The sequence below is a fragment of the Centropristis striata genome, chromosome 20 (assembly GCF_030273125.1).
Source record: "Centropristis striata isolate RG_2023a ecotype Rhode Island chromosome 20, C.striata_1.0, whole genome shotgun sequence".
In the NCBI taxonomy this organism is placed as follows: domain Eukaryota; kingdom Metazoa; phylum Chordata; class Actinopteri; order Perciformes; family Serranidae; genus Centropristis; species Centropristis striata.
The window spans coordinates 354,741-380,159 of NC_081536.1; the positions used below are offsets into that span (position 1 = coordinate 354,741).

The 25,419-nt window shown below is 37.3% G+C and overlaps 1 protein-coding gene across 3 annotated transcripts in view; it reads left to right on the top strand.

Moving 5' to 3' along the window:
- ide (insulin-degrading enzyme) overlaps positions 1–25,419 on the top strand; it is a 56,372-nt gene continuing 30,953 nt past the window's right edge. The window contains exons 1-16 of one of the 3 annotated variants that reach the window (XM_059358881.1): positions 228–263; positions 1,544–1,636; positions 1,884–2,068; positions 2,969–3,176; positions 6,256–6,425; positions 9,879–10,001; positions 11,792–11,904; positions 12,172–12,334; positions 13,843–13,935; positions 15,094–15,185; positions 15,910–15,990; positions 16,758–16,861; positions 18,916–19,018; positions 20,863–20,985; positions 21,417–21,499; positions 22,850–22,994. In XM_059358881.1, coding sequence (XP_059214864.1) covers positions 1,593–1,636; positions 1,884–2,068; positions 2,969–3,176; positions 6,256–6,425; positions 9,879–10,001; positions 11,792–11,904; positions 12,172–12,334; positions 13,843–13,935; positions 15,094–15,185; positions 15,910–15,990; positions 16,758–16,861; positions 18,916–19,018; positions 20,863–20,985; positions 21,417–21,499; positions 22,850–22,994 — 1,830 coding nt within the window. In that variant the 5' untranslated portion in view covers positions 228–263; positions 1,544–1,592. Of the gene's footprint in view, positions 264–1,543; positions 1,637–1,883; positions 2,069–2,968; positions 3,177–6,255; positions 6,426–9,878; positions 10,002–11,791; positions 11,905–12,171; positions 12,335–13,842; positions 13,936–15,093; positions 15,186–15,909; positions 15,991–16,757; positions 16,862–18,915; positions 19,019–20,862; positions 20,986–21,416; positions 21,500–22,849; positions 22,995–24,169; positions 24,315–25,419 lie in introns of all 3 variants that reach the window. The other 2 variants (XM_059358882.1, XM_059358880.1) reach the window with 2 other exon arrangements.

Below are 25,419 nucleotides of genomic sequence, written 5' to 3' on the forward strand. Positions count from 1 at the left end.
CAACTTTAGCTGTTTAATCAATAACCTTTGTCGCTATCACAAGCATTACTCGGTGAATTAATCACAGAATCGATAAGATGCCGTGTTCATGTCCACCCTGCTCTGTGCTCGATTGCTCCTCCCTATTCCAATATGGCGCTGTAAAAAGCCCAGGTTTGTTTTCCACGGGAGCAAAGTATGTTTAAGAGCATTAACCGCACGGCCCAGTTCACCAGACAGCTCCAGACAGCAGGCAGCACTTTCTGTTTTACCCAGGAGATTAGGTAAGAGTTGGCAGGCTAGTGTCTGAACTTTTTATTACTAAATAAATGAAACAGCTAGCGAACTAATGCCGGTTTGTTGAGCCAAGTTAAGATCCCAAACTAGGCTGAAACTGTTAGCATGGTGCTACTCAGGCTAGCAGCTAAAACAAGCCTTTGAGCCTGGAGCTTCTGGATAAAACATCCATTATAATACATTTATACAATAGCAGGGGATTAAAGGAAAGCATATAATTATATTAGACCGCTAATCCAGTTGGTACTTGTATGCTAGCGCACTTCTTTTCTGAAGCTAACAGTGCTAATCTAGCTAGCTAAGGCTAGTTTGCTTTCTGTGAGGGGATTATTGAATTATAATTATTGGGATTATTGTTATTATTTGTCCTCTAGCAAGTTAGATTAGATTCAGTTTTATTGTCATTGCACATGTCACAAGTACAAAGCAACGAAATGCAGAAAACATCTAACCAGAAGTGCTGAAGCAGTAATTAATGAATCATACTGCAATATATATATATATATATATATATATATATATATATATATATAGGTGTGAATTATATGAAAAATGCAGTATATGGGTCAATGACGTGATCTAAACCAGTGTCAGTTGGTGTAACCAGTATATATTTTCCCCATAAAATCTGATTATATACAGAGAAATAAATATGAACTAAAATGAGAAAAAATATAATCCATGTTTAGATTGCAACATTATGGTATATAACACATTTTTACATAATTTGTCAAAACTTATGGTAAAAATGTTTGTATTTATAATATGTTCTGCTCAATATTGACAAAATGTGTAAATGTAGGAATACTAAAAAAAAAAATTCATTTGATGTTTTTTTTTTTAAATTAAGTAATATGTATAAATCCACTTAAATACAATGTAGCTGAATGAAGTATTTCATATTTAGCATTTTTTTGTGGTTACACCATTTGACTTCTTGCCAACCCTTATTTGTCACTGACCCATATACAGGTATGGATTATATTTTTAAAAATGCAGATCTAACTGTACAGCAGTGCAAATATATATATATATATATATATATATATATATATATATATATATATATATATATTAGCAAAGTAGGAATATAAGTAAGTAAAGTAGGAATATAAACTCTTTAAGTTCTAAACATGGTTGTATTCCAGAGATATTTATTCTAACGCTGTGTGAGTTAAATGCCAGATGATGAAGTATCATTTTAATAAATAAAGTAAATGTGGTCTACATCAGCCATGAATTCATCAACAGCTGTCCTTTTCACCAGGTGCATTTAATTGCTGTAGAGTCTGAATGAAAGTCCAATTGGCCCAGCTATGGCATCTTTAATACTCCTGAAGGTCACCTCAGTGGTTATTTTGTAAGTTGTGGCTGAGATTTAGTATATATTTATATATATACACACAGTATCTGTCCATCTTTTCTTAAACAAATTGTCACATATGACTTTTGTCCCCAAAGCATGCCTAACCTAAAGAGAAAATAATGGAGTGGCCTTGGTACTAAACTCTGTCAAGGCTTAATGTCTGGTTAAATCAGAATATGAATATGAACAGGACAGATTCCTCTGGCTGACTAATAAACTAAAGTTATTCCCTCCGCTGCAGGCTGGCGTCTACCTTACCACCCAAAATGACCGACCCGGCTGTGAAGAGGGTGGTAAGTGACATCATTCGCTCTCCGGAGGACAAAAGAGTTTACAGAGGTCTGGAGTTCACCAACGGCCTGAAGGCCATCCTCATCAGTGACCCGACCACAGACAAATCTTCAGCTGCTCTGGACGTCCAAATAGGTAAAAAAGGTTTTTCATTAATATTGTCTTGCCAGGTGGGTCCTCCTCACTGGGAAGCAAAAGAGCAAAAGGTTTGTTATCCAGTATTCATGTTGCCATGAATAAACTGGAAACACAGTATTACAGAGTATCTTTGTCTACCAGCTTGGTATCCCATTAACAGATAAAATCTTTGACCAGAAAAAAATCTCTGAACATGTTGTGATTTGTTGGGTTGGTTACAGTAACTGCAAGAGGAAGGAATTAGATAGATAGATAGATAGATAGATAGATAGATAGATTACTTTATTCATCCCCGAAGGGAAATTCGGTTGTCGCAGCAGTCCGGTATTCAAGTACAATAAAATTCAATAGAATGAAATACTGAGGTAGCATAAATAAAAACAACAATAGAAAAAAACACAGAATAGAACAAGGACACTTAAGAAGTCAAAGAAAGAAGATCAGTTGGTAGGATGGTTGGCAAGATGATGGTAATAATTAAACTGATTTGTTGGCTTGGTTACAGTAACTGCAAGAGGAATGATTTATTATACAAGAATGACATTTATATGTGAACTTTGTTACTTTGAGTTGGTGTGAAAGTGAAAGTGAGGGAATGTCCCCGTGCCACAGTAACCTGCAATTAGTCAGTGTGTGATAATATGCCAGGGATCTCTGCCATGGTGCTGAGCCACAAAATACTGTTTCTATGTGTTCATGAGAAATATTGTGTTAAAAACAACTTGTATTATTATTTCTGTCTACATTAAATGAGCCACTAATGGATTATTCCCGCTGTTTGCTTTCTTCTTCAGTCTGAAACACTGAGAAGTCCAGATGTTGTATCTGTGAACTTAAATCCTCTGAGCTACAGTTTGATTAACTGATGATCCGTGGCGATTCTTCTTGAATCCCCAGGTTCGTTATCGGACCCGGGGAACATCTCGGGCCTGGCACACTTCTGCGAGCACATGTTGTTCCTGGGAACCAAGAAGTACCCCAAAGAGAACGAGTACAGCCAGTTCCTCAGCGAGCACGCCGGCAGCTCCAACGCCTTCACCAGCGGAGAGCACACCAACTACTACTTCGACGTTTCCCACGAGCACCTGGAAGGAGCTCTAGATAGGTAATGGATTCATTTAGCCATGCACCAAAACTAATTACTCTCATATCTGTTGTACATCTAAGGCGTGTCCGGCAGTAGGTTTTATTTTATTAGTTTTTTTTTCTCTGGGTGTGCTCGGCTGTAGACATTTGTTTGGACTTTGGTCCCTTCATATGACCAGATCATAGTCATAATTGCCAAACCAGAGAACTACAAGACACCTAGTTAAATAAGAATTCATTCAACTTTTACATACATGAGTATAAAGCTCAAAAGTCTCTTTTTAACACATGGTCGGCCAATTTCAGGCCACTTGGGAGAATCTGTGGCGCTAGTATTTGTAGTGTGTGATGCACTGTTGGTGTTTGTTGACAGTTTTCTGTCTGATTGAGCTTGTTGAACTGTTGGTGGAGCACGTCAGGGAGAGAAAACCTTCTGAGAGACTTTAGATTAAAGCTGAAGTCAGTGGAAAGACTATCGCTACCTCAGGGTTCATACGGCTGCTTGAAATCCTTGAAAATGCTTGAATTTAAATGTTGTATTTTCAAGGTTTAAAAAGTGCTTCAAGGATTTTGGATAAAGTGCTTGTAAATGCTTGAAATTCTTCCTGTATTTCTCTTTTAATCTGCCTATATCCATCTATAGACTATAGATAATCACATGTTAATGTAAAATAATGAGTATCTATCTGAAATGAAGAGCGTTCCTCCTAACAGTGTAACACCATCTCTGTTGGTTTGGTTCAGTGAAATCTCCCCTTTTAGTCTGTAAGAACTCATCTAAAACATGCAGTTTACAACAGGTGAAGAAACTGGAAAAGACTGAACATTTACCTTGAAAGTCCTTGAAAAGTGCTTTAATTTGGACCACTCAAAGTGTATGAACCTTGTTTATATCAAAGCTGATAGTGTAAAGACTTTCACTACCTGCTGGTGTGGAGAGTTATTTTCTCTCATGCATGCTCGGTCAAAGTCAAATTTATTTATATAGTGCATTTACAGACGGCTGAGCTGCACCAAAGTGCTTCACATAAAAGTGCAAAAAGTGCAATAAAATACAGAATTGACAAAGGTAAAAAGAGACTAAACTAAACAAAACAAAACAAACAAAAAAAAAAAAGGTCGCTGTAGTCTTTACAGTTTGTTCACATGCAGTTTTTTTGGTGCAGTCGTTAGTTTTTTTATATTTATTTGCTGTGTGTGGGCCGTAAGGCTGCAAACACCTTGACCGAGTTATAGATATCATCTTTCAGCCCGAGTGCTTGTTTATGTATCAGTCTCCAGTGTTTCCCTGGGGAGTCCAGGTGTTAACCCAGGTGGGCTGCCAGGTTGGAGTCTGTCCCTCTTTGGTTACCAGCTCTCTTTAGTAGCCGTCAGCAGAGTTCCCGTCCCCCGCTAACGCTAACGCTAGCAGGATGAGACGACGTCCTCGCTGTGGTCTCTGCTCACCTGTCAGCATGAACCTGTTGGGATCGGCTTACCAACTTATAAATGAATGATAGTGGAGCTAGCATGTTAATGTGTGCTAGGCTAATTGTTCCCCTGCAGCAGTGAGTAGTGAAGGCCATCTGGCTGCAGTAGGAAAGGAAAGGACAGTCAGAGGAGGTGAAATATTGATGATGTTGCCTCTTTGAACACCGAGGGGATCATGTGTGTCATTATGTTAATGCTATAATGATCACAATGACTATATTTACATTTGGGTAACTTGTAATCAAATGGCATGATTTTTTTGTGGACCTTCCAGAGGTTAACCCTCATGCTATAAACCCATTTTAGTCCCAAGGGTCATTAGATAGATTAGATTAGACTTTATTAATCCCACAGCGGGGAACTTTCTTTGTTACAGCCGACCACAAAAATTGCACACAAAATAATTTCCCTTTTAAGATAAAGATAAAAAATAAACAATCTAATATAAAAAGACATTTAACTATATATCACATAGTGCAAATTAAATGAAGAATGTGCAGAAAATAAATAAAACTAGAACAGGTTGCGGTTGTGCTGCTGCTGTTCATCATGTGATTGTCTTTATGGATCAACCAGCTGCTTTTTGTCAGATGACCTGATGCAATATTGCATCTCGTGCATGAATCTGCAAATCTGCAGCAAAATCTGACCAGGAATGTATCTTAAAAACATTCACATGTCGAGTGTCCTGTTCTTCCTCATTTGTTTGGCAGTTGTTCCACTTTGCAGGCATGCAAATGTATCGTCATCACGTCCTGCTTCAGTTCAACTAGTGGTCCTCACATTTAACCAGAGCAGCTTCAGCATACTGCTGGAAGAGAAAATTAAATAAACCGTGTTTAAAACAATATACAGCCTTAAGTAATATAGCTGCATCTCAATAAACCTGAATATCATAGAGTTTATTTATGGCAGTAATTCAATTCAAAAAAGTGGAAATAACACATTATATAGATCCATTACACACAGAATGAAACATTTCACGTCTTAATTTATTTAATTCCTTCTAATTATAATGAGTATGGCTTACATTTAATGAAGAGCTAACATTCAGTGTCTCAAAAAATTTGAATATTACAAAACACCAATTTTAAAAAGTATGTTAAATATGGAAATGTTGGCCTCTGAAAAGTATGTTGATCTATATGACTCAATAATTCTTGATTGGGGCTGTTTGACTTTCACAACTGGAAATGGACTTTTCCATCATATTCTAATTTATTGAGATAGATAGATAGATAGATAGATAGATAGATAGATAGATATACTTTATTTATCCCAAGCTGGGAAATGACAGTGTAGCAGCAGCATTACACACAGAGACAATAACAACACAATTAAATAAAAAGAACAACCTAGGCATACTTCAAGCAATAAAATATAAAAATACAATAAAAATATAAAGTGTCTAAAGAAGGAGTATGTATTAAGGAGTAGAATAGAATTCCAGTGCAGAATAAATATGAATATACAGTATAATGCACAGATGCATCTGTATAATTCATCCATCCATTCGCGTCCGCTTACCCGGGGCCGGGTCGCGGGGGCAGCAGGCATGTGAAAGTCGATTACTACAATACAGACCCTGAACTAATGTGTTTAACGTTCCCTCTGTGCGTCCCCGGTAGGTTTGCCCAGTTCTTCCTGTGCCCGCTGTTTGATGAGAGCTGTAAGGACCGGGAGGTGAACGCGGTGGACTCTGAGCACGAGAAGAACCTGATGAACGACGCCTGGAGGCTCTTCCAGCTGGAGAAGGCCACCGGAAACCCCAACCACCCCTTCAGCAAGTTTGGAACAGGTACACAATCATCTACTGAAACTCCTAACATGATCATAATTCTTCATTCTGCTTATTGCTGTCTTCCTTGCTGTCTTGAAACACTCGATATTTAGAAATAGATATCTAAAATATATATTTAGATATAGATATCAGGGTTCGTACGGATGCTTGAAATCCTTGAAAATGCTTGAATTTTAATGTTGAATTTCAAAGTTTGAAAAGTGCTTCAAGGGTTTTGGATGAAGTGCTTGTAAATGCTTGAAATTCTTACTGTATTTCTCTTCAATCTGACTATAGACAACTGCATTTTCAATGGAAAAAAACTAGGGCCGGGACTCGATTTATATATAAAAAAAAATAAAAAATTATCTAATAAGAAGCTTTGTAATTAATTAATCGAAATTAATCGCATTTTAATCGCATATAAATATTTGACCTGAGAACAGTGAGAAGTATTTTTTTTTCACATGTATTTTTAGTATACCACTGAATAATGACTGAATACATAAGCTGAAGCAACAAAAATATTGTTTATTTTGGTTCAAGTCCAACAGACCAGTGACATGTTTGCCATTAAGTGTAGCAATAGCATGTTTATAAATATAGTACATTTGATAAATCCAGGTAGCCTATAGGTAGGTAGACCTTCTGTAAACTAGAATACTTTGGTTTATGAAGTAAAACACAATCCACGCTAGCTAGCACGCTAGCCGCTAGCTGCTATATGTTTAGCATTGAGGTGATACTTGAGGCTGGATGTGCTGCTATGGTGATATGTGAATTCCTTGTTGCCTAGCAACACAACCATGCTCTTATGGACGCTTCCATCCGTTGGTTTTTAGTAACTAAATGTCCCATCATCCACGGGGCCAACCAAAGGTCTCATCAGCTTCTTCCTTCATGTTCACTGTGGTTTGTTGTTGTCTCAACTCATCAACGCTAGTTGGTGCTCCAGTATAATCGCTCCTCCTGAAACTCATCCAGGGAGAAACGTTCCGCCACGCAAAAATAAGTGTAATTAAAATGCTTCAATTTTTTTTAACACGTTAATTTTTGTGTAATTAATTAATCTTAATTAACGCGTTAAAGTCCCGGCCCTAAAAAAAACATATAAAGTGAATAGTCTATAGCCTATAATCTGAAATGAAGAGCGCTCCGCCTGCGTCTTCTTGTTTCTAGATGTTTCTTGTTGCTCTGCCTGTATCTTCTGTAGGAACTGTATCAGTTCCTAGTGGATGTGAGGCTCCTGCAGTAGCCTGTTTGTGGGTCTTTCCTCGTGGTTTGGGTCGTATTTAGTTCAACCAGCTGGGTGATTCTCATCAACATGGTGCAGCTCATAGCAAACATCCAAGAGCTTCCATAAAGCTGAATATGGGAGATTGTAGAAGATTTAAAGTGTTTGTCACTGTGGGTTCTTAAGGGTTAATAATAGCCACATCACAGTGAATAGTTTATAGGTATTTTGCAGCATCGGTACACCACTTTATTCATGTTTGCTTCACAAAAGGACACGGTGTTCTAAAGCACATATCACAGATTAAACCTGTAACGTGTGCAAAAAATAGTGTGTTAACATAAACTGTAAGAGTCTTTATGTCTCCCACTGTAACATTAAGATTCACTAACAGACATGTGAGGGTGAGATGGAAGCGTCCTCATAGCGTGAAGGAGTTTCCTCTCAGTGAATCTCAGATCAGAGTGACGTGGACTTGGACCAGCTCCAGGCTCAGAATAGCCACCTGATGGCAGTCTACAATTATATCATCTTTACTCCAGTTAGGAGGAAGAGGATCAGACAGACTGAGAGTCTGTCCTCTCACTTCTCACAGCGTCGCCTGGTTTCTGCTTGTTTTCTGTCTGTTTCTAAACATTTTAAATGTGTTTGACTGGCAGATGGAGGCTGTATGTGACAGGCTGCTTTCTCTGGGTCAGAGTCATTATGTTATCAGTTTGAATGACTAACACAGTTTTATGATGGTGATTCATGCAATTATCAAGGCGACCATGCTGACAGATTACTATGGCTGCGTTCTTTGTATTTTAAAAAGAGGAACAATGATTGTTTTTTTTCACCCTGTGCAGTTATCATGTTCTACCTGTTTAACCCTCTAAGTCAGTAGTTCTCAACCTTTTTGAGTCGCGACCCCCAATTTAACATGCATGTTGTCCCTGACCCCCGCTCACTGAACACAATCTCACACACACAGTTCAGATCACCCAAAAATGACCAAAAAAGACACAAAATGACCAAAAAAGACACAAATTGACCAAAAAAGACACAAAAGGACCAAAAAAAAGACACAAAATTACTAAAAAAAGACACAAATTGACCAAAAAAAGGAAACAAAATGACCAAAAAAGACACAAATTGACCACAAAATGATCAAAAAAAGACATAAAATGACCTAAAAAGACACAAAAAAAGACATTAAGTGACCAAAAAGACTAAAACACATTAACACATGAACACTTTAACACAGTGGAGACAGAGCTGACTTCCAAAATGATTTGGCGACCCCCAGAAATCATCTCGCGACCCCAATTGGGGTCCCGACCCCAAGGTTGAGAATAGCTGCTCTATGGCATGCATCTTTATTTTAGGAGGTAAAATATATTTTACCCTAGACTAGGAGCTTTTGGGTTCCTAATAATAATATATCAGTCATAAAAAAAGTCCTGCCCCCCACCAGATTTTAGTTTTTCTGCCTCAGGGCAACAACATGCTGTAAGGGTTCCTGAAACACCAAGGTTCTCTGTTATATAATAGGTGTAAAAAGGAACAAACAAGCTATAAATACATTAGGAGAAGTTTTATTTGAATTTTATTGCTCACAGACTTATCATCAGACTTTCAATTTGATGTTTTAGTTTTTATTAACTTTAGGGATGGGCAGCTTAAACGCTGCAGGGCCTCAGTTTATCATGTTCACTACCACAGGGCCACATATAGGAGCAGCACTAACCAGATATGATGAAACTGACATTTTAAATATGTTTACAGTGCAGAAACTTAACATATTTCATGCTCTAATGCATGTTGAACAGTATAAATAGGAATACAAAAGGTTTGAAGCAAATAAAAAATAACCACTTACTGTGAATTCTTTTTTTTTTTCAGTGCAAGAACAGCAGAGCAACATTAATTACAAGAAGTCATTTTGTGCATTTTTACACTGCACTTTTAAGATTTCATGCTCTAATGCATGTAGTTGTACTGAGGGCCACTTCAAATGAGGGTGAGGGCCGTATGTGGCCCCCGGGCCTCCAGTTGCCCATCCCTGCCATAGAGGGTTAATGTCTATACATGAAATTATTTAATCAAACTGAATTGATAATTGCAGTTGGGAGACAATCAACCTGAAGGAACTGGATCTGTTGTTCACAATCACAATTATCTCTGTCTTGGAGAAGTTGTGGCATCATTTTAACCAAAACAAATATTCACTAATAACGTATTATTTCTGTTTTTAGGGAACAAGTTGACTCTTGAGACGCGTCCCTCTAAAGACGGCATCGACGTGCGCCAGGAGCTCCTGAAGTTCCACTCTACATATTACTCCTCCAACCTGATGGGACTCTGTGTGTTAGGGAGAGGTAAGAGTTCATTATTACACAGCTCCCTCAGATTTAACACTCTGAAATTATGTCCGTTAAAAAATCTGTTAAAAATCTTCACCATGCCATGTTGGTATCAGTTTTTTCAGCGTTACCTCACCTTTTTGTCCTGATTATTAATTTTTAACTTTGACTTACTTGATCAAAATTTTGAACCCCCCCCAAAAAACTAAGGAAACATAAAATGTGATCTTGAAAATTATGTTTCAAGACACAGAATTTTAAATGTTCCAAATATGAACACAGGTTGCATAACATATAACAGTTAAAATGAGGATAATATCTAGTTCAATATTTTACACTAAATATATTTGACAATATCTCCAGTTTTACTTGGCAGAATATCATCAAAAAAATCTGGTATGAAGTTTAAAGCCAGAACTTTATTTGGAAGCTGATGGAGAGACTCGATGTTGCTTCATTTTAATGTCTTCATGTCATGAAGAAGTTAATGTTCAGGTGGTTTCATGGACTCTAACAGCTCTGATGCAACAGGTGAAGCGTCCCGTTCTGAAGGTTTCTCAAGGCAACAAAGAGGAACAAACCATGCAACTCATCTATGACTTGCTGTTCATGACCTATAATTATAATTCAAGTTAAATTGTCAAGTCATTTTGCAGCCATAAAACTTAATGCTGTGTCTTGTGTAATTGCTCAAAACACATTAAGCCCATTGTCCAGAGAGCAGCTTCTCCATAAAGCTGGTTATTGTTTGTTAAAGGTGAGTTATTAAACCATAAACTACACTTCTCTTCCTTAGTTTGTCTTTATAATCCATTTAGCTCACATGCTGCATGTGATTTAAGTTTTTTTTCTTAAAATACCTTCCCATTGGCTTCGGCTTTGTAATCCTCTGTAATTGTGATAAACTTTGAACACCTCTGCTTCCCTTTGTGGTCTCAACAACAACAACAACAACAACACTGTCTTGTTGTTTTGCAGGATTTTAAATCAATCTTTGTGTTGAAAGACAGTTTAACAAACGTCTCAGTGAGTCAGAGCTGAGGTAGCAATGTTAAGAAATATAATAATAATAAAAGCCTTTAATGGTTTCTCACAGGTGGATTAAGTTTTATTATGCTTATTACATTAATTACACCAACGTCTCAGTATGACTGGTGATTATTTATTGCTGTTAGGGAGTTTTTAAGTCCTTTTTTCTTTTCCCCATATTTACTTATTCATGATTTACACCAGGGGTCTCGAACTCACGGGCCAACCCACCTTGATATGAGTTTAATGTGAGTTTGTGGAAGGTCCCTTTAATTACTTTTTAAAATAATTTTGTCTATATTTTCTGTCTTTTTGGTAATTCTGTGTCTTTTTTTGGTCATTTTGTTTCTTTAAGTAATTTAGTTTTTTTTCTGTCATTTTGTGTCTTTTTTTTAGTTATTTTGTGTCTTTTTTTTGGGTTATTTGACTTTTTTTTTTTTGTAATTTTGGGTCTTTTCTTGGTCATTTTGTGTCTTTTTGGTCATGTTGAAGCCTCCAGCGGCCCTTAGGTAATTTGAGTTTGAGACTCCTGTTTTACACAGAATATTTGTAGATTAAAACGTGTTTTCTGTTATGATCTGGGAAAAAAACAAATAGTGAAAGCATCATTTTAATTATCAAGAAAGGAAACGGGAGACAAAAGGGCCTATAATAACATAACATACAATTACACATGAAATGGGTCTTAAATTGTTTTCATTATGATCTTAAAAGTCTTAAATTTGACTTGTTGAAACCTGCAGAGACTCAAAGGCTGTTTTCCTCTTTACCTCCAGAATCACTAGATGATTTAACCTCCATGGTGGTGAAACTGTTTGGAGAAGTTGAGAACAAGAACGTCCCGATCCCAGAGTTCCCTGAACACCCCTTCCAGCTAGAACACCTCAAAGTAAGTCCTTTAATAATAATAATAATAATAAAGAGCTTCTCACACTTTACTCTCATATGCACCATACTCTGTATTTAATGACACAGTGTTAGCATTTTTAATATTATTAGTATTATTATTTACCAAGTTTTTCATGTTAACTGGCTGTTTGTTGTCTGAAAAGACGTTTGAATTTTGAAAACATCTTCCAGTTTTCACTCAACAACATCTAAAATATAGCATGTAAGACTTTTCCTCAGTAATCTATTTTCTGTTCTTCCATCACAGCAATTCTACAAAGTGGTTCCTATTAAAGACATCAGGAACCTGTATGTGACGTTCCCCATCCCGGACCTCCAGAAGTACTACAAGTCTAACCCGGGACACTATCTGGGACACCTGATCGGCCACGAGGGACCCGGGAGTCTGTTATCAGAGCTCAAATCTAAAGGTAGGACATAAAGAACTGATCCAGAATGATTACACATGTGATTAAAGTTCTATACACTCTGGGGAAAAAGCTCAGAACTCTCAGGAACGGTCACATTAGTGTATGTAGATGATATTAGAGGCAACTGTATGAAACTGTGACAACTTAAAACCTCTTGTAGCTTCTTTAGATAACAAAAATCAGAACATTTAACATTTTGATTATTCAATTGATCTTTTTTCCAACAATATATTTATTTATATTTTGTTTTGGTGTTACAAGACAAATACAAAACAAGCAAATGTACATGAACATGGTGCCAAAGAAAAAACAAACAAAACAAAAAACATTATTTAACTCTATGGAGTTTTGGACTATTTAGTCCATTTCTAAATCCTTTCCATCCTGCCTGTATACTCCACTTAAAATATGTTTAAATACCATGTTGGTCACCTATATGACCTGATAATAATTGATTTTTTTAATTCTGACTTACTGGATCAACATTTCGAACCAACAATGTTGGTAATTTTGTGTATTTTTTAATCATTTTGTCTCTTTGTAAGTAATTTTCTCTTTTTTTGGTAATTGTGTCTTTTTTTGTGGTAATTTTGTATCTTTTTTTTGTCGTTTTGTGTCTTTTTGTTCCTTTTTTTTAGTCATTTTTGTGTCTTTTTTTTTGGGTCATTTTGTATTTTTTAGTCCTTTAGTCCAACATAAAATGTGATTTTGAATCTTTTTTTTTTTTACTTTCTAAACACTATCATGCTCAATAAAGAATTGTAAATGTGTCAAATGTGACCAAAGGTGTCAAATCTACCATATCAGAGGGTTCCATCCAGTTCTATCATTTGATACTAAATCTATTTGAGCTTGTCTCCAGTTTTACTTGGTATATCATCATCAAACTGAAACTGGCCTCATGGAGTTTACAGCCAGAACTTTAGAGGTAAATGTACAGTAGGGCTCCACGCTGCTTTGTTTTATACTCTGATGGAGGCAACAAGTCTGATTATTTGGAGCTTTAGAGACTACAGAGGGTTAGTAACATGAGTCATTGAGGATCCATTCGAAAGAGTAAATGAGTGTAGAGCAAATTGACATAAATGTAAATATGTAGAGATTATAATTATTCTGCTCCAGGTGTGTTCATTAAATGAGCATGAAATCGTTGTTCTTAATATAATATATAAATCGTCCCCATAATCTTTGACACCTCTTGTTTATTCTGAAGCTATATGTAATTATTTCTAGGGGTAAACATGAAGCTAATTCCTTTAAACCACTGTAAAATACTTGTTTTACTAATGTTTTTCCATGTTAAAGCAATCAGTAGCTTTGCTTGTAGCAAACACAAATTAATAAAAACTTCATGTAGTAGATGTTTTTAGTATTCAAGATGTTCTTGTTCTTATTCTGGTGTTTTCCCGTTACGGGAGCTTCTTCTTCCAGTAGCCTCCGTCTAACATTTGTGATCTGCATATTTGAATTGGTCAAAGTTTTTTCCTGACCATGTTTGTTATTTGCAGGCTGGGTGAACACGCTGGTTGGAGGACAGAAGGAAGGAGCCAGGGGATTCATGTTCTTCATCATCAACGTGGACCTGACGGAGGAGGGGCTCTGTGAGTAAACAGCTTCATATTTATCAGGTTATCAGTTATTATTCTCTGCTGTGGTCACATTTAAATAAATCTACTTTTCATTGGAGCATGTTGTATATAGATAACTGAGTATTTGGGCCACATTTATAAAAAAAACTAAAATAACAATTACAAGACAAAAGTCATAAATATTGAATTAATTACGAGAATAAAGTTTAAAATATCGAATAATAATGAGAATACAGCGTACAATATTTAATTCATTACGAGAATAAAGTAGAAAATATTTCATTAATAGAATAGTGGAAAATATTGAAATAATTACAAGAATAAAGTCAAAGATTTAATTATAAGAATAAAGTAGAAAATATCTAATAATTACGAGAATAAAGTCAAACATTTAATTATGAGAATGAAGTTGAAAATATTTAATTATTTACGAGAATAAAGTCGAAAATATTTAATTATGAGAATAAAGTTGAAAATATTTAATTACGAGAATAAAGTCAAATATTTAATTACGAGAATAAAGTCAAATATTTCATTACGAGAATAAAGTCAAAAATATTTAATTATGAGAATAAAGTCAAAAATATTTAATTATGAGAATAAAGTTGAAAATATTTAATTAAGAGAATAAAGTCAAATATTTAATTATGAGAATAAAGTCAAAAATATTTAATTATGAGAATAAAGTTGAAAATAATTAAGAGAATAAAGTTGAAAATATTTAATTATGAGAATAAAGTTGAAAATATTTAATTATGAGAATAAAGTTGAAAATATTTAATTAAGAGAATAAAGTCAAATATTTTTAATTACGAGAGTAAAGTCAAAAATATTTAATTAATCACAAGAATAAAGTTGAAAATATTTAATTACGAGAATATCGTCAAATATTCAACTATTACGAGAATAAAGTCTTAAATATTTAAATCAGAGGAGGAGTTGTTAAAATGAGTGCCATGGATCATTTTGTATAAATTTACTTTAAGATGGTTTCACAAACAAGGAGATACTAAATCTTTTGACCAGTTAGCATCACATTATCATAAGTTTAAGGACTTTAAAGTAGAACAGCCTACCAATTATGTCCGACTTTTTTCTCATAATTAATTCAACATTTCCATATTATTATATTATATATATTTGATATAAATGTATGATGTGTGTCTGCAGTGCACGTGGAGGACATCATCTTCCACATGTTCCAGTACATCCAGAAGCTGCGGACCGAGGGTCCCCAGGCCTGGGTGTTTGAGGAGTGCAAGGTAATTAATGCTGTTATTCAGACAAACTGACCTACTTATTCTCTGTTAGAGCAGAAACTAATGGAGCAGCTCAGACTCTGACAGACTGATGGATCTAAAACCTGACGGCTATTTATACCTTCATATCAGCTCAACGGAGCCGGATAATCATTATTAATCTATAGTACAAAAGTCTGTTTTTTTTTTTTTTAACCAAAATTATATTTCTTATAGGATTAGAATAACATGGAGATTAAATTGTGTGCAGTTCAGAATCTACCTCTACATTTTTTTTTTTAAAGAGATTTATTAAAAAAATCGGAAAAAAATCATTTTATGTTGTTTTTTGGAAGAAGTTATGGACAAATTTAAACAAATAAACTGGCATAAAAAGGGTTCACATTCTGAAAATGATTTAATGTTTGGTGTTTTAAACAAGTCTGAAGTTGTTAAAGAATTTTTAAAATGAATAACAGAATTATAATAATTTATTGTAAATATTTCTTTCCTTATCTTTTTTTCTGATGCTTGCTTTGGCAATATATACATTGTTACGTCATGCCAATAAAGCCAATTGAATTAAATAGATTTATAAAAAAAAAAATCTGAAAACAATATTGATGTATTGTGATTTAATAGCAGTTTTTACAGTTTTAAGTGTTTACAGCAAATCATTTTTAACAGTTTTTACTGTTTTTGTGTGAATTCACCTGTTAATCCACCATCTCTGTTTCTCTCTTTGTAGGATCTGAACAAAGTGGCGTTCAGGTTCAAGGACAAGGAGCGTCCCCGCGGCTACACCTCTAAAGTGGCCGGCCTCGTACACGTAGGTCCCCACAGCGTCTGAAAGGTTGTTTCCACGGAGACACGATGCAGCTGCTGCCGTCATCAGGCTGCTCGCTCTGCTAAACCTGAATTCTCTCAATAGAGTCAACAGACCAGCAGAATATTATAATATCTACTTCCTGCCTCCTGCTGCAGCAGAGCCCATTGACTTCACTCATCAGAGTTCTGCTGCACATTAGAGTCTGTGTGTGTTTGACACAGAACATAAATACATTTCAGCCTTGCTTTAGGTAACAGTGTGCAGGCCGGCCTCAGCTATAAACTATTGATTCAGTTCTACTCAACATGAATATGAGCGTTTTAACCCTTTATATGCCCTCTTTGGGCTTTTTAGTACATTACACACAAACCCCATCACATCCCAGCCCTGGTAGTTACAAAGCTCCATAATATAACTGGCAAAATTACGAGAAACGGCCTACAATAGGGAAAATGGTGAAATTTGCTGGAATACAGTGAAAATGTCAAATTTCACTAATTTTACAAATTTAATAAAAGACACAAAATTATTTATCTATAAGACAATTACCAAAAAAAGTAATTAAAGGGACCTTCCACACACAACACGGTAAAGTGCCATTCATATAAAACTCACATTAAACTTTCATATCAAGGTGGGGGCCACAAAATATCGTCTCGAGGGCCACAATTGGCCCGCGGGCCGCGAGTTTGAGCCCCCTGGTTTAAACCAGTGTTCTCCAGGTGATGCAGCTCTAACCTGCTGTCTCTCTGTGGTCTCTGTTCCAGTACTACCCTCTGGAGGAGGTTCTAGCAGCAGAGTACCTGCTGGAGGACTTCAGGCCGGATCTGATCGAGATGGTGCTGGACAAGCTGAGACCAGAACACGTCAGGTCAGTTGATGATGTCACTCTCTGGTGATGATGTCACTCTCTGGTGATGACGTCACTCTCTGGTGATGACATCACTCTCTGTTATGAGCTGATGGCAGATTATATAGGTGAAGAAAAAACGGATACCAAATATAGGCATAGTAAACATTTTAGGGCAAAATCAAAAGTATTAAAAAACAGCAAAAATAGGATCAGACCCCAGAGGGTTAATGTCAAACAGAGTTATAACATGTAATGTTTATTACCACTGCAGACTTTCAGCTACAAAACAAATGTGATATTTGTTTTAATTGTTTGTCATCAGTTAACTTAAAGTTGTGTCACAGTTATATTATGTTACTGTTACTCCACCAAACTCAGTTGCAGCATCAGAGTAGCTGAAGTGAATAATATTTTGTGTACAAAATCAGAAAATGACCATCTCCTTCTGCTTTATTGCTACAGAAATGCATTGCAAGCCCTTTACATGTAGTAATGTTAAACAGCTCCGAGCGTCTGCTGTTTCTGTATAACTGGTGTCTGTGGAGTTAATACTCTGATAATAATAATAATATAGAGGATAATGCATTCAGATAATGATTATTTTTGTCGCTGCCTGCTGTGACAAAGTGCTGTTGGTCTACTTTGATATTTGGATGAAACAGCTTTTCAATTTTGTGCCTTGAGAAGAAAAGCCAGACATCTCCCAGATCTGATTATCTTCAGCCTCAGAGGGTCAGTTAGTGATCAGACGGAGACGTGATCAGGAATACATTACTGACTTTATGCTCTCTGGATGGAAACGCTGCCGTCTTCATGGGATTTTACATAAACAGTTTGGCCAATATCAAATCTTTTCTGACTAATTTGATGTACATGCCCCCGTGTTATTATAAAGTATTTTGTGTTGAAGCAGCTTGATACTGTAGCTGGCAGCCAAAGTTAACTTTTTCAGAACTTAACCCTTTGATGCCCAACATGCTCTAAAGTGACCCGGCTAAGTTTTTATGTTCTATGTCTTTGCAATGAATTAATTTCATCATTCAGTATTGCAGGTTTTCCTCAAATAACTTGTTTTTGATCATCATACAAGGGGGAGAAAATGACAATATTTTACAGAACTTATTTGTTTTATCTTAAATAGTAAGATCAGATGTTAATTAAAATATGCATTTAATTATGTTTGTATAAAACGTAGCTTGGCGAGAGGCACCAAATTTAGGCTTTTAGGGCAAAATCTTTCTCTTGGTCAGGTCCCCCATCATAGTCAGATAATCCTGTGGGAAACCCTGCTTCTAAAGCTTGTTTTGCAGTCTAATGTCATTTTCTATACTTATGCGTAACCCTAAATTGCTGATTGATATTTAAACGCACACATCATCCAGGGGACAAATAACCCTTTAACCCTGCTGCTGAAAAAATCCTAAAGAAAAACCCACTGTGGTAACTTCTGTGCTGATGACTTTGAGACTTGTGTAAAGAATCCTTTACCTCTAATTCATTTTACTGGATGCTGCTTGTGTCAAGCAAAGTGCAGACTTGTAACTAGTCCATCCCTTAATGCTTACAGAGGAGATTGCATGGCCTCATTGGCTGACCCCAACAGTTTGATGCCAGTCTATTCCTTTACTAAAGTGGCTATTTAACCCTGGGGGTCTGCCAGAGCTGCTCTGGATTCATCACGGTGTTTCCCCATGTATCACTCTCTCTCTCCATGTATCACTCTCTCTCCAGCAGCCGTTAGTGAAGCTACGGCGAATCAGGTCGCATCATAAAACTGCTTAGGATTCTAATCACACTAGTTGATGATGCACACTGTTTGTTTTTACGTCCAGTCCTCGTTGTTCTTTAACAAGCAGGAAGCTACTGTCACACTGAGGGGCGTAGAGGAGCTCTAAAGATATCTCATCAGTTGGAGATCTATGGATCCCCTCCACCTCACACATGATCCAAATACAAGACTAAAAGCACTCAGGCTCATCTAGTGCCGTGGTTACAAATGAAGAGTATCTGATCAGCGCCAACAGGTTTTATATCCATGTAACGTGACCTGGCTTACTTTTTTCTCTTCTCAGAGTTGCAGTGGTGTCCAAGTCATTTGAGGGACAAACAGACAAGACAGAAGAGTGGTACGGCACGCAGTACAAGCAGGAGGCCATCTCTGAAGAATCCCTGGAGGTGAACTACTGCACTCATTAGGCCTGTTTACACTCAGTAGTTTTGGCTCCGCCCACTAGTTAGTTCCCCTCAGCCTCTGTTCACATACAGGTACTTTAGTAGCGGCTAACCAAAGGATTCTAATGTGACAACAGACCGATACAGCAAGCAGTGTTGCCAACTTATTGACTTTGTCTCTGTATTCAGCGACTTTTCAGACCCTCTAGACCAGGAGTTCTCAACCTTTTTGAGTCGCGACCCCCAATTTAACATGCATGTTGTCCAAGACCCCCACTCACTGAACACAATCTCACACGCACAGTTCAGATCAAAAGATTAAAAAAAAGACAAAAAATGACTCAAAATTACTCAAAAATGGAAACAAAATGACCTAAAAAGGCACAAATTGACCACAAAATGATCAAAAAAAGACACAAAATGACCAAAAAAGACACAAAATGACAAAAAAGACACACACATAATGACCAAAAAAAAGACATTAAATGACCAAAAAGACTAAAACACATGAACACTTTAACACTTTAACACAGTGGAGACAGAGCTGACTTCCAAAATGATTTGGCGACCCCCAGAAATCATCTCACGACCCCAATTGGGGTCCCGACCCCAAGGTTGAGAACAGCTGCTCTAGAGACTCTTTTTCAGAAAGGCGACTAGCGACAAATCCAGCGACTTCTGGTGTTATTGGAGCCTTTTGGAGACTCGTTCCTACTTAACGAGTAGCAGGCGCCGTCCCAAAGCACTCACAAGCGGCCCAGTCCTCCTGCAGCAGTCTCTCCCAGCTGCAGTCAGAGCAGGGGATGTTAACCCCTCAGAGTCCAGTCTGCACCAGTCTGAAAAGGAATCACAGATGCGCGAAATTGCTGCTCAGAAAAGTACTTACCTGAAGCAGGTGCTTTCTGAGCCGCTAACCGGTGAAGTTGGGTGGATCCTTTCTCCCAAGTCACACCCATAGCGGCTCACTGGAGGGAAGAGTACCTAATGGAAATACGCCTTATATTCAGCGACTATTCAGACCCTCTAGAGACTCTTTTTCCAAAAAGCCACTAACGACAAATCTATCAACCTTTTTCTGGTCAAGTCAAGTCAAATTTATTTATATAGCGCATTTACAGACGGCTGAGCCGCACCAAAGTGCTTCACATAAAAGTGCAAAAAGTGCAATAAAATACAGAATTGACAAAGGTAAAAAGAGACTAAAACAAAACAAAGCAAAACAAAACAATACAAACAAAACAACAAAAAACTTTAATTGTAGGCAAGAGAAAAGAGGTGGGTTTTTAAGTGAGACTTAAAAACATTTAGGGACTGCGCTGCACGGATGTGGAGGGGGAGGCAGTTCCAGAGTCTGGGGGCTGCTACTGAGAAGGCCCTGTCGCCCCTTGTTTTTAGTCTGGACCTGGGCACCTCCAACAGCAGCTGGTCAGCTGACCGTAGAGCTCTGGAGGGGGTGTGGTGGTGCAGGAGGTCAGACATTGGAGCCTTTTGGAGACTCGTTCCTACTCTTCTTAACGAGTAGCAGGCGCCGTCCCAAAGCACTCACAAGCGGCCCAGTCCTCCCGCAGCAGTCTCTCCCAGCTGCAGTCAGAGCAGGAGATGTTAACCCCTCAGCGTCCAGTCTGCTAATGAATCACACATGCGCAAAATCAAGACAGCTACTTTCTTTCTCAGCTACTTCCAGTGAAGTTGGGTGGATCTTCTCTATAGCGGCTCACTAAGGGAAGAGTACCTAATGGAAACACGCCTAATAGTTCTAATCTAGTCTTTTTTCCTGCTTTGTACTGAGTGTATAACTCCTTCAGTTGGATAAGACGCTGCTTGTTTCTAACGCGCCTGTGTTTCAGAAATGGGCGAGTGCAGACCTCAACGGGAAGTTCAAGCTGCCGATGAAGAACGAGTTCATCCCCACCAACTTTGAGATCTATCCTCTGGAGAAGGACTCTCCCACTGTCCCCACTTTAATCAAGGCAAGTGTTTCTGCTGTCGCTCTCCATTACCTGACTACACTGGAGACTCCTCGCTTTAATACATATTGTAAAAAACCTCATGCTTTCATATGCTAATAAGGTATTCTGATTGAGACATGAAGCGTTTGTAGCTGGTGTTGCCATCTTGTCTCAGTGATCAGAGGAACTGAGGCTCAGTGGCTTTTCTTTAGAGGATGCAGTAGGAATATGTACAAGGTTGTTAATAGCTTTCTCTTTTATTGCTAACAGACTTTATTGTCATCTGTTGATATCAAAGTGACTTTGTTTAATTAATGTGATTATGTAAATGTGCACTTCTGAAATGCTCAAGTGTGCATTTCCATGTCCAAGGACTGCAAACAGGTTTGTTGTTGCAGAGAAGAGACGTGAATATGAAAATAAGAACTGCTGTATGTGTTCATTTCCTCCAGGACACTGCTATGAGCAAGGTGTGGTTCAAGCAGGATGATAAGTTCTTCCTGCCCAAAGCCTGCCTCAACTTTGAGTTCTTCAGGTGCGTAACTAACTGTCAACTGTCGTAGTTAAACTGGATCTTTAGGTACGAGACCCAGTTAATCAGCTTTTAATTGGTAATGGTGTGAAATCATGGACAGTTTTGTTTACATTTTCTTCAAGCTGTGTGTATATGTTATTGGGGACCAAAAACTAAATTATGTTCAATATTTTCACACCACTAATTAAAAAAGAAAGTGTTGAATCTCCTTTTAACACATATAATATTTATGGTCCTTGGAATGAGTCCATGTCCCCGTTTTGGCATCCCTGAAAGTCAACATTGCAACATTTGCTGATGATACTTGCCATATATCTGATTCTGTATATATATGAATCCTTGACATTTGGCACAACTTCCATGGCACACTTAAATTTTAGCAGAAAAATAATCAAATGTCTATTTTTATATACTTGAGGTGGCCTGACCAGCGCCCCAAAACCACCCATTTAACATAATTTCCTTTCTGTTGAAGGCCAGACAAGAAAAAAAAAATGTTTGTCTTCAATCATTTGGATCTATTGAACACTGTTACATCTGCCCCACCACATTTCATGGCTTTAGGAGTTAAAAGAAGATTTTTTAAGGGTTTTTTATTTATTTTATCTTAAATAGAAAGATCAAATGAACAGGGGTCTCAAACTCAAATTACCTGCTGGAGGCAGTATCAAAATGACTAGAAAAAGACACAAAATTACTTAAAAAAGGACACAAAATGACAAAAAAAAACTAAATTACTTAAATAAGGACACAAAATGACAGAAAAAAACTAAATTACTTAAAAAAGGACACAAAATGACAGAAAAAAGACACAATTATTTTAAAAAAAGACACAAAATTATTAAAAAAAGACACAAAATGACCAAAAAAAGACACACAATTACTAAAAAAAAGACACAAAATTTACAAAAAAAGACACACAAAATGACCAGAAGGTAATTAAAGGGACCTTCCACACACAACACGGTAAAGTGCCATCCATATAAAACTCACATTAAACTTTCATATCAAGGTGGGGGCCACAAAATATCGTCACGAGGGCCACGATTGGCGAGTTTGAGACCCCTGCTCTAGAAGTAACCACTACATAAACTGGGCTGAGTAGCTTGGTTTAGCCAATAGTCTGTAACTTTAAAATCCTTCTGTGTAGGACTGTAATTATTTGGTTCACAGGTTCTAAAAGGTGTAAGAAGACACCAAATGTTCCCATTAGCCTCTAATAATCTAATCCAGTTACCTTCAGCTGCTACTGTGAGAACATGTAGAGACTAAAGATCTCTCCCCCTTGTTCCTGTGCTCTGTTTAAATTATTATTATTATTATTTTTAACCACTGCCGTTTCCTCTACAGCCCGTTTGCGTATGTGGACCCATTGCATTGTAACATGGCATATTTATACCTGGAGCTCCTCAAGGACTCCCTCAACGAGTATGCATATGCAGCCGAGCTAGCCGGCTTGAACTATGACCTCCAAAATACCGTCTATGGGATGTATGTAAGTATTCCAGATCCTCCATCGCCCTCACGCTGCATCCCAGACCTCAAACCCCTTTAAACCCCAACCTGTATCACTTTATCACTCCAGACTGGTGGCGGGCTCAGCCAGGCCTAGTGGACCCGTAACACAGATTGGAAGGTTTTAGCTCACAGGATGATCCAATAAATGAAGAAAAGTTAACAGAAATATACTGTACAGTATATGGTAGACCAGGGGTCGGCAACCTTTACTAACAAAAGAGCCAATAAAGAGAAAACATTTCAGAAAAGAAGCTGCGAACCTTATTTTGAACATTACAAGAGTCTAAATTAGCCTACCAACATTACTAATGGGTCATAATGAGCATTTATTACTATGTTTTTGTCCGAATGCAGCGAAAAATATCTCAGGAGATTTGAATCAAAAGATATCCTAGCTAGGGAAACTTTAAGTTATGCCAACTTCAAGTCTAGTTTTGAGGTCACGCTTAGACTTTCGTAAGCTATGATCAACAGCTGACACGTGTTTTTAAAAAATATATATAAATAGCATTTATAAGCTTCACATTTTTACAATAAAAAGTGCAGATTTAGGCCTCCACCAAGCCTGAAGAGCCTCATGAGGCTCCAGAGCGTCAGGTTGCCGACCCCGGTGTTCCTCCATTGTCTTATATTGTCCAAATACTTGAGAATTTGATTCTCAAGTGGCACCCATCCTGTTTAAAAATTATTTTGTAAAACCTTCCAACCCAGACCTGGCCTGCCCAGCCTCTGTTCTGTCTGCATCTTCCTCTTCATTCTTCATCAATCCTTTTTTTTTCTAGAATATAACTACATAAGGTAGTTATAACTATGAGAATATAACTACATAAGGTAGTTATATTCTCAATCAGTCAAACTGAATCATTGTCACTCCTCTTTTAGATGTATTACGGTAAATTGTTGTCACATCAGAGTTCACAGCGTTCCACCAACGGCATTTAATTTATAATTTTAAAGTCGATCTGAAAAGTCTTCAGAATAAAAGTGTCCGGCAGTTTAAGAAGCTGGTACGAGGCTGCATATACATACTCTTCTTGTCATTCTTCTTGCATTGTCGTGTTTTTTTTTGTTTTTTGTTTGACACTCGCTCATTCCCAACAAACGTATATTTTTGTTTTTGCTCTTTTTTTTCCTTTCTCCTGCTTCCATTAGTCGCTACCTATACGCAGACCCGCTGCACTGCAACATGACCTACTTGTTGCTCAGGTTACTGAAGGATGATTTAAAAGAGTATACATATGCAGCCCGCCTGGCCGGGCTGGTGTACGGCGTAGCCTCGGGGATGAATGCCATCCTCGTAAGTAGCCGTGTGAAGTCTGGAGGGGGAGTGGGGGGGTCCACTCTGAGTCTGGAGGGGGAGTGGGGGGGTCCACTCTGAGTCTGGAGGGGGAGTGGGGGGTCCACTCTGAGGTTTGACAGTGTGAAATGGTTCTGGCTTGGTTCTCCTCCGCTCCGTCTGATTATGAGTGCTGTGTGTCCTCTACGTCCAGCCTGAAGGATTAAAGGACTCTCTGCTTGCTGCTGACTCAAACACCAACTTAAACAACAACAAAAAAATCATACATTAATATACACCCTAGAGCAGACCTGGGCATTGGGCCCGTATGAGGTTACCCAGAAATTAGAAATCCATACAACCGCAGTGCTTTTATTTTGAAGGCGATTGACGTACACTACTGGTCAAAAGTTTTAGAACACACCAACTTTTCCAGAATTTAATTGAAAATGATGCAGTTTAATGTCTCAGTGTACTCTGAAATTAATGCACATTTGCAACATTTAAGATTCTTTATTGAGCATGATAGTGTTTTGAAAGTTAAAAAAAAGATTCAAAATCACATTTTATGTTGGACTAAAGGACTAAAAAAGACACAAAATGACTAAAAAAAGACACAAAATGACCAAAAAAAGACACAAAATGACCAAAAAAAGACACAAAATGACTTACAAAGACTGAAAAGAATTCAAAAATGGACAAAATAGCCCAAGACTCCATAGAGTTAAGTTGTTAACCCATTTCTTGTTCCCTGAAAAAGGCCTACTTGTATAATTCTGAAATGTACATTATTTTCCAGTTTTGGTTAAGCTTACCTTTTTTTATTTACCTCTGGCAGTTCACCACTTACCTTTGGACCCTTTCAAGCTGTTCATTTGACTTGAACTGCTTGAATTTCAATAAAAAACTGGAAAAGTTGGGGTGTTCTAAAACTTTTGACCAGTAGTGTATATCTGAGTTTCCTCGGTACCTTGTCAAAACGCGTATTGCTTTTTGCATGAAGTTAATAAATTACCGGTTTACTGCATAACATACATGCTCTTTATTGTTTTTGTGGTTTGAATGCATGTTTAGTAGCATTCCTGCTGAATGATGTCGACTCTTTAACTGATAGTTCACAAGATTT